This window comes from Culicoides brevitarsis, chromosome 1 (assembly GCF_036172545.1).
Source record: "Culicoides brevitarsis isolate CSIRO-B50_1 chromosome 1, AGI_CSIRO_Cbre_v1, whole genome shotgun sequence".
Classification (NCBI taxonomy): domain Eukaryota; kingdom Metazoa; phylum Arthropoda; class Insecta; order Diptera; family Ceratopogonidae; genus Culicoides; species Culicoides brevitarsis.
The window spans coordinates 19,763,370-19,773,676 of NC_087085.1; the positions used below are offsets into that span (position 1 = coordinate 19,763,370).

General features: G+C 25.7%; 1 protein-coding gene across 1 annotated transcript; it reads left to right on the forward strand.

Annotated features, from left to right (window-relative positions):
* Nucleotides 1–3,438, forward strand: LOC134827267 (fas apoptotic inhibitory molecule 1). The gene is made up of 5 exons (XM_063839847.1): nt 1–44; nt 1,332–1,554; nt 2,642–2,917; nt 2,972–3,047; nt 3,144–3,438. Exons 2-5 carry the CDS (start codon nt 1,351–1,353, stop codon nt 3,236–3,238), a joined length of 651 nt encoding a protein of 216 aa, XP_063695917.1. The 5' UTR covers nt 1–44; nt 1,332–1,350; the 3' UTR covers nt 3,239–3,438.
* Nucleotides 3,439–10,307: the final 6,869 nt, after the last annotated feature.

Here is a 10,307-nt window from a genome sequence, read left to right on the forward strand (position 1 = left end):
AGGCGGAATAATTTGAGGTAGGGAAACATACACAAAGCAGCGGAGTAAGTATGTTTTGTCCAAAAATGAATATTTTTTTTGGGTTAGTTATTGTTCAAGTGGTGACACAAAAAGTGATGTTTTAATAAGTATTCCTCTTGATTTATTGGTTTTTTGAATAATTTATTGGGAAATTCTTGTACAGAAGGTGATTAAATGTCAAATTCTTCTGGAAAATAAATAAAATTAAAAATAATTGACAGAATAAACTATAAAATTTGTTACTTTTTGGTTAAAATAATGTTTTATTTGTGTTTTTAATGAGATTATAAACAAAAGTTGTAACTATAAAATTATGAAATTTCTGGATTGTCTTAGCCATAATTGCAAAGATAAATAAAAATAAATAAAATTTCCCGTTTTTAAATGACTAGCTGTGCAAAAAAACAAAAAAAACTAACGTGCATTTTATTTAAACAAAAAAATTTTTTTTTTCAATAATTTAAAAAACCGTTTTCAATAATTTTTAATTTAATTCAATTAAATTTAGTTCAGTTTTTTAATTTATTATTTTAAAAAAAATTAAATTTAATTTAATTTATTTAATAATTATTTTCACAAATTATTTTTATTAATTTAAATAAAATCCGTAGTTTTTGATGAAATTTTCAACTTTTTTTGGGTTATAAAATTTTTGAACGGTTTAAAATAAATTGAAAAATGTATAAAAAATAAAAATTATGTTTTAAATTATAAAAATGTTAATTTTTTTATTTATTTAAAATTTAATCAAAAAAATTATTTATATTTTAAATTTTTTAAATTTTTTTTTAAATTGTTAAATTTTTGTATTTTATTTACTTTTTTTTTCCAACCAAGTCAATCCAAATTATTAATACAGAAATTATTATAATTTATGAAAAAAAACACTTTTTTAAATAATGAAAAAAATTATTTATTTTTAATTTCATATGTTTTTCATTGAAATACCGATGTAACAAGGCAATCTGATTAATTTAATATTTTTTATTTAATGAAATTATCAATTCAGACAGAAAAAAAATTTTTTTAAATTTTATTCGTAACAATTTTTCTGTCTGTGTAAATAAACATTTACAATCGTAATTTAAAATTTATTCATATTTCCTCTTCTTTTCATTTTATTTCTTATTTTTTGTTTTTTATTATTATCAGCCATCATCAAAACTAAATTGTTTGACTAAACTATAAAACTTTGTTTATCGCCATTATTTATTTTCCCATCTATCCATTTTCTCGTTAAAAAATTACTGCTTCTTTATATTTTTTTGCAACTTTCTTCATTATTATTATTATACGTTTTCCGTTTCCAGCTATCAAGGCATCACAAAAATGACATCGGCAACAGCAACAGCGGTGGCTCCGTTGAAGCAAATCAAACATGACAGCACTGTTGACATCCAGATACCGGTACAGCGAAAGGACGTGAAGGAGGTGGTCGCACAGTGGCGCGTACCCATCCGCGGCAAATTATATCAGATTGAGTTTGAGCACGGAACAACAAGTGGAAAACGTGTAATTTGGGTCGATGGCAAGGTATGTAATTTTAATCATGTGACGATTAATATTTATCTCGTGTTGTATAATTTTTTTTCATCACATTTTCGGAAAAAAATGCGGTTAAATTGTATGTCCTTGTTGAACTTTTTTAATGAGTTTCCATTCTAAAAATCGCTTTTTTGAAATTTTCGGAAAACTTGAGGAAAATTTGTGGAAAAACAAAGAATTTTCCTGGAAAAAATGTAAATGAAGAAGTTATGATTGCATCATAAAAAGTAAAAAATCGGAGAAAAATGTGGAAAATTTGAAGAGAATCTCTTTTTTTTTGATGAAAATTTGTGAAAACTCCTGGAAAAATCAAGAATTTCCCGGAAAACTGTAGAAAATCTTTTTAATAAGAAGGTCTCATTGCATTGTAATAAATTAAAAATCGGGGAAAACTTTGAAAAAAATCGGGAAATTTTGGAAAAATCTCTCGTTTATAATGAAAATTTCCTGAAAAATTAAAAAGTTTCCCGGAAAATGTTAGAAAATTTAGTTATATTCTTTTAAGTGTCGTTCAAACTAAAAATAAAATTAAAAAGTAAAGAATCTGGAAAAACTTTGAAAAATCCAAAAAATTCGTGAAAATTCAGGAAAATTTAAAAATTTCCAAAATTTTTATAAAGTATATTTTTTTAAATATAAAAAATCTAAAAATTTATACAAATTAAAATGCGATAAAGCTTTTCATTCCACAAATTCTCTTCATGAATCACGTTATTTATCTTGCTTGATCGTCCAATTTCGTTGATTGAATCATTCATGGAGCCATTAATAAATTAGCGATGGGAATTAAGTCCGTTGAAAGTCAATAAATCGATTTAATGTGTGTGTGCTTGTGTTGTGAATTCTGCGGAAAAATGTAACAAAGTTAATCATAATTGTAGACTTTTATTGCAATTTATTTATGTTCGAACGGCAATAAAATTTTTACCGTTTGCGGTGTTATCCTTGAGATGTGTTACGGAATTCCCGGTGAAAAACAAAGTAAAAAAAATATTATTGGTGTTTATTGCCTATTTTTATGTCATCATTGCTGTTCCGACAATTTTCATGGATTTTTTTTTTGTTTCGCTTGCAGGAAATTTTACGACGAGATTGGATGTTCAAGTTAGTGGGCGAGGACATTTTCTTCTTGGAGGAAGGCAAACGTTGCATAATTCGCGTGGATCCGTTGCCGGGATTTAAGTACAATTATTTGCTCTTTGTCGATGGCAAGTCCTACGAGCAATACACGGAATCGCTCTCGAAGGCGCTAAAAACGTGGGAAATAACGCTCAACGAGGTGCCATATCGCGTGGTTTTGGAGAAAGATACGTTGAATGTCTACTTGAACGGCTATTTGAGATCCGAAACGGTGAGAATCCAATAAGAAAATCGACTTTTTTAACGGAATTTCGTTTAATTCCAGGCTGAGTTCATAGATGGAGGCACCGAGACTGAATTTGAACAAGATGCGCATGTGTTCAAATTAACCGCCACTACAAGTGAGTGCTTGATGATTTTGTTTCTTTCGACGTTTTCTTTGTAAAATAGCGAAAAAATAATCAAGTGAACGTTGTTTCTCTCATTTTTTTTTACAGGTGGCAACAAACGCGAGGGAATCGTACACACACTCACTGTCGATGGAATTCAAGTGCCTTTAATATCAGATCTTAATATGAATGATAAGAAATAAAAGACGGAAAATGCGTAAAAGTGTTCCTCCTCGCTGTACAATTTTTTTTTATTATTATTATTCCCCTTTTTCATGTTTCTGTTTATTATGTTTGTGCGTTGTTGTCTGTCGTCCTTCGTTGACGTCGTCCTCGTCGTCGTCAGTTGTAATAATAAAAAGGATACAGATAACTTTTGTGATAAGACCCTTAAAAAAATATGTACAACAACAACAAAAATGTAAGTTTAATGAAAAATAAAATAAAAATAAAGAAATTGTTGCACAGATTATGACTTTTAAGCTGACAAATTTATTTTTTACTGGTTTTTTTCCCGCGATGTGTCCTCTTTTGTTGATCTTAATCAGCTTGGATGAGGGAGGATACATGACAATAAAATTTATTGCATCGTAAAGTACTAATCTTGACAATTATTATTATATTATTTCTGGTCCTAATTTTTTTTTGTTGAGGAAATAAATTTTGCAAACACATTAATTTAGTCAAATGGAATTTAAGAGAAATAAATTTGTACTTACCAAGTTCAAAGTCATTTTTTTTTCAAAAATAAAACTCGATAATTTATTTTTATTAATTTTTTTCTTTTTTTTTATTTATTTATTCTTCAATTACTAGGTCTTCCTTCTTTTTTCTTACTTTTATTTATTTTATAAAATCAATGTTATGTTCATTTTGTTGTTGTAAGTATTCTTTTTTTGTTTTTTATATGCTAAATAATTAATAATAATAATTTTTACTGATAATTTTTCTCTCAACAATGTTACATAGTATATATTAATAATAATAATAATAAAATATGGGTGTTGATACCCAAAATATGTTATTTTATTTTTTGAAGCAAATGATACTTTTTTGAAAAGGTAAAAGAAATAGCAATCTGATAAAAATATTATTAGGCTTAATTTTTAGGCTCTAATTAGGCTTTTGGAGGCTTTTAGTATACATTTTTTAAAATTCTTTCGATTTTTTGTTGTTTTTTTAAATTTATGTAAAAAATATGTTTGTTTTTAATTTAAATGTTGTTAATATAACTATGATGTGATTTTCCATTAAAATAATAATAATAATAATATATTTTATCATAATAATACTATGTTAATGTCTGATGTTTAAATTATAAGTATAAAGGTTGATAACAATGTTTGTTTTTTAATTAATGCTAGTAATTATAGAATCATAATAATAATAATAATAAGAGTTATAAAAATATATATTTGTTTATCATTTTATATTATTTTTTACCTTTTATGGTGAAAATTATTATATTTGGATATATTTTGTATCTTTTTTTTATGGAATGTCAATGTTTCATTTCGTTATTACTTGGGTTTGAAAATGTGCTCAGGCGATGATGTTTTTTTGTCATAATATAGGATTATATTGTTAGTTAGTAAGGTAGTAGAATTTGATCAATGTGGAATATCATTGTGAAATCTTGAATATACATATATTTTTGTATACATGTTTTTTTTTGTAGCTTTATACGTATTTTTTTGTTATATATTTTTCAATCTGTGTAATAAATCTCGTAGTTAATTTATGTGTAAAATATATGATTGAATAGTTTTCTCTCTTTTGTGTCACATTTTCTCATTTATTTTTTTTTTCATGTTACTATTGTTGTTTTTTTTAAATCAATATGTCGCACTGTCATTTGCTTGATTAATATTTTACTTGTTTTTTTTTATTATTTATAAAAAAATCTGTGTGTTATTTTTATTTATCATCGATTTGATTGTGTGTGTGTGTGTTTTTATATTTTTTTGTAAGTTTTTTTTTTTATTTTTTTGTTAAATTACATATTCAGTTTATTTTTGTGTAGCAGAATTAAATTTGAAATGTTTTAGTATTAGAATATTATGATACATATTTCCATTTTTGATTGAAATTGGCAGTTAGGAAATGTAAATATCACAAATTTAATATAGATATTTTATTTCCAACTACCAATATCAATGTATACTTTTTTTTTATTAGATATAGGCTCCTTTTTGTTGATTTGTAATATTATTATTATTTTTTATACATAACAAGTTGTGATTTTCAAATCATATTTTTTATATAATAACCATTGAAATTGATGTCTTTTTTTATTAATTTTATTATCCATACTAAAACGTTAGTCTTTTCATTTATTTCCTTTATGTTATATATTTATATTTTTTTTAGTTCTTTCTATAAACATTTTTAAAGATTAGATTTTTAATCATAATCATCAATCAATCAATTAATATATAATTTATAAAAAGAGAAAACGATCAACATGAACAAATTTTTTCCCTATAAATATTTTTGATCATTCATTTGTTTATTACTATTATTATTTTTTTTTATTAAATATATATATTTAGTTTGTAACGCATAGCTTTTTCTCATTGCATTTTTCGTGTGTGATTTTTTTATTTATTATTAATTTGCATTTATTATTATTATAATTTACATCATACAAAAGAAAATTTTGTACAAAGAATACAATTTTAATATTTACACTCGCGTTGTGATATTTTTTATCTTATAATTAGCAATATGTTTAATTTTTAGAAAAACAACCATATCGTATCCTTGTATTTTTTTAGTATTATTTTTTTTAAATATATATTTTTTTTGTTATTTATCCTAATCCTTCATTTTTATAATAATAATAATATGTTTTATGTGCATCTAATAATAAAAATGTTTTTTTTATTAAAAATCTATCATTTTTTTGAAACGCCTGTACATTATCCATGTTTTTAGCTATCACTCAATTTTTTCATGTTTTCGATTTGAATGTTGTTATATATTTGTTTTGTATCTAATTTAATTATGCATGTATAAATTTTGAATTAAACTATTAAATATTTACCTTTCAACAATCATTTTCAACTATTAATTATTATTTTTTGATGTTCTCGCAAAATTTTCCCTCAATTTAATCCGTATAAAATCTAGCATATTTTAACATTCAGGAAACTTATTCATTCATCATCGTTCAAGTATAGTGAGACGAAATAAAAAAATAATTAGTGTAGAAAAATTTCCGTCATAGAAAAAATACTAACTGCCATGCAAATTTGCTTAATTTTTGTCGCATAATATTTTAAACGTTTTAATATGTCAATTTATCTAAAAATTTGTTGATATCCCTAAATAAATGTTCTGTTTGTTGTTTAATTATCATTACTTACTTATTTATTTTTATATTAATTTTAAATTGTTTACCTAAAATTTTGTCATAAAATTTTGTTTGTTTATTAGCTTTCCATAGATATATTATATATATTTCATATAGAGGGACAGAGAATAGAGTAGAATATGCGTTGGAGATATAACGAGGGACACAAAATTCTGTCATCCCACGCCATCGTCGTCCTGCATATCATTTTCACGCAAAAAACAAACGAGTTCTAAAACTGATAAAATTTTCATTCAATATATGACATGCAATAATAATAAAAAATGATACAACAAAAAAAAATATGAAAACACAAAAAAAAAAGATAATGCGATGTCATTCATATTTGATCATTCATTAGCATATTTCACACAGAAAAGGAAAAAACTTTTAATCACACGTTATTTCACTTTTTTTTTTGTTACTTTATTGTAAAAAACGTTATCACGAGTATATAAAAAACTGTGTTTTGAAAAAAATTATAACAAAACAATACGAATACCGTGTGTGAGATGTGTTAATGTGTTCATGTGTATATTATAAAAATCTGTACAATATAAATATGTTGAATGTAAAAAAGTTTTATATACGACGATAATTTTGTGTGTTTATTGTGTATTCGTGTATCATATATAAATGAGGAACAACGTAATAATAATGATAATAAAAAATGCGCGGGAAATGGAAATGATAAGTGGGAGATATAAAAAAAAATAAAAATTATTATTTTGCGAATAAATACGCAAAGCGAGTCCTGTAAAACATTGGTTATAAGGAGTTTGGGGATGCCTTACAACCAACGTTTCAGAGGAGATGATGATGTGTATGTGTGTTTGTATGACGATGCAATCAAAAATAATAAGAAGAACAATAAACAACGCAAAACGGGGCGAAAGAAAGCAAAATGTATACGATGATGATGACGATGATGAGTGTGTCTGTATATTATGAGATGGAAGTGCCTTAAAAAGTCAATATTCTAAGGCTTAAGGCAACTACTTCAAATGACTTTATTCAGTCTTTTAAGAGTTTCTTTGCTCTTATTTATATTTTTTTCTTGTCCTTGATGTCTCTTGTAGATTTGCATTTAAATACTACACACATCGCTATAGATATCGCCAAAAACTCTTAAAGTCGTGAAATAAAGTCATTTTATTTTTTTTATTATTTTTTTTATTTGGTTGTTGTTAAGTGTAATGTGTGTTGTTATTTTATTACATACCTATATGTATAGAGTCGGTTTTTAAATTTAATGATAAATGTATTGTACATATTTATATAAAACAGAAAGGAGTCACATGCAGCGAATGCTTGGCATTTGACCACATGTTTCGTCCTATGGAAGGACCTCCGTCCTTCCAAACCCCCCTTTCGGAGAAGTTTTCCTCAACAATCACGGAATTGGACAACTTTGTAAGGCGTTTCGTTGAGCAATTTGTGAAATGTTGAGTAATACTCGTGATAATGATTTTTATAATAAAATATAAAAAGTTGACGTTTGAAGATCAACCAATGATGGAACTGTATTTTGGTTTCATTAATTTTGAAGAAAAAATCTGGTACTATCATTTCAAAATTGTTTAGGTCACATGGTTTGCAAATTTTTTAGGTCACGTGGTTTGAAATTTTTTTTAGATCACGTGGTTTCAAAAATTTTTCAGATCACGTGGTTTGATAAATTTTTGAAAAATTTTATTGTTTTTTCAAACCATGACTTAAATAACTTTGAAACCAAGTAATTTGGAAAAATTTCAAACCACGTGACCTGAAATTTGATTTAAATTACCCTACGGATTGAAAAGTATTCAAATTAATCCCTTAAGTGATTAAATTAAGCCTTTATTTTGTAAAAGGAATTAATTTAATACTTTATGGGATTAATTTTTACACTTTTTAATCCATACGGCACGTGACCTAAATAGTTTTTAAGTCACATGTTCTAAAATATTTTCAAACCACGTGACTTATTTTCAAACCACGTGGTTTCAATTTTTTTAAACTACGTGACTTAAAGCTTTTAAACACGTGACCTAATTTTTTTTTAATTCAAGTGACTTAAAAAAACCTTTAAAAGACATTACCACATTTTTTCTTCGAAATGCGGTAAAAAACACAAACAACCAGTCGTCTCCATTTTCAAATTCACATACAACAAAGACCATTAAAACTTTTCCGTTTCACGAGTGAGAACGAGAGAAAAAGTGTAATCGACAAATGACCGGCTTTCAAAACTCTCAGCTTCAGCAATAAAATATTTAAAATCCCTTACCTAAAGCGAGTGAGTAACTTTGGAGAGGAGAAAGAAAAAAGAGAAAAAATAAATTTTTATGACACAACAAGAACAAAAGTATATTAAATAAATTTATTCACTTTTTAATGGAAATTTTATTTTTGCATTGCATTTGCAACAACGACATCCCAAAGGAACAACAAAAGAAGATAAAAAAAGAGCACTCAAAGGTACCTCGGATGTGCGGAGGACGAACGAACGAACGAAAAAAATGAAATTTGTTGAACACGAAACGAGCAGAAAAAGAAAAATCTCTCGAGGCAATTTCATTACACATTTTTACTTGACTCTAAACTGACCTAAAACTGATCTGATAAGACGTCTCGTGTGTTTATTCGAAGCAGGACATTTTTCAAAAAAAAAAAAAAAAAAAAAATGAAAATTGCATTTTTCTCATGTAGATTCTACCAACAATCGTTCAAAACGTAGAACTTTCCAATGAATATGCAATTTTCTTCTTTTTCCTGCCAAACAATACGTATGATTTTTCCTTGCAGAGCTGAGAAAAATTTTTGCATTTTATATCGTTATTTTCTGGAACGTCTGATGTCTAATTTAAAATGTACAAAAAAAGAGACGACACGAAGGAAAAAGAGAAAAGATTTTGTCCCTCAAGAGAAAATATGACAAGTTTATGCAATTCTTTGTTGTTGGTGTTATCGTCTTATGCTTGTTAGATAAATAAAATACGATAATAAAATGAAATGAATTTATTTTTCGTCGACACAGAAAATTTTTTTATTAGTTTTACACAAATTTCTGGGCATACACGAAAAACGGACGAGCAAATTGAATTTTTTTTTTATGTGAAACTTTTTCTTCTCCACTAAATCACTCTCTCGAAATATGAACAACATCGCATCAAACGAGCCACAAATGAATTTAATTGTGCGAAAGAAAAATTTTTATGTATGGTGATTATCATTATTATTATAAAAAAAAAATATGAAGGAAGAAAATGGACGTAATCGTTCTCTTCTCATTAAATTGTCTCCGTTGTTGTTGTTGTTGTTGTGTGGGTACATGCGCGCATCTGTTGATAAACAACAACACACACAACAAGAGCAATAATGACGATAATGAGAAAATAATTTTTGTCTCCAAGTTAGTATTTTGCACCATTGATGCCAGTGAGACAGAGAAAAAGGCACGAAAAAATAATAATAATAGTAATAATAAAAAATGACACAAATTATAAGAGGAAAAAACTTTCTTCATACATTATACTTTTTTTTTAAAGAAGTTAGTTTTACTACTGCTTGTATCACAAAGAGCATTATTATTACAGTTTTTATGTATATTTTTTTGTTCTTTCCTTAAAATATAATTATTTTTTATCATATTATTATATTATATATTTTAAAGGGTAGGTAATACTATAATAATATAATTTTTCTCAAACTACGGAATGTAAGTGGTGTAACTTTGTAATATATAATTACTTATAATATGTGCATTCTATGTGTAACAATAATAATAAAAATAATTGTAATTTAAAAAGTATGTGATAATTTTTAATGTTCCATTCATCAGAACTTTTACGAACAAAATGATAATTATAATTACTTTTGCACAAACATGTAATAATAAAAAAAATAAAAAATGGAATGTCTGCTATCATTAATTA

What these genes read in the sequence shown, in the direction of transcription:
- LOC134827267 (XM_063839847.1), top strand. Translation starts at nt 1,351, where the DNA reads ATGACATCGGCAACAGCAACAGCGGTGGCTCCGTTGAAGCAAATCAAA. An exon ending in GCTATTTGAGATCCGAAACG is followed by an intron (nt 2,918 to 2,971) that starts GTGAGAATCCAA and finishes GTTTAATTCCAG; the next exon opens with GCTGAGTTCATAGATGGAGG. An exon ending in CAAATTAACCGCCACTACAA is followed by an intron (nt 3,048 to 3,143) that starts GTGAGTGCTTGA and finishes TTTTTTTTACAG; the next exon opens with GTGGCAACAAACGCGAGGGA.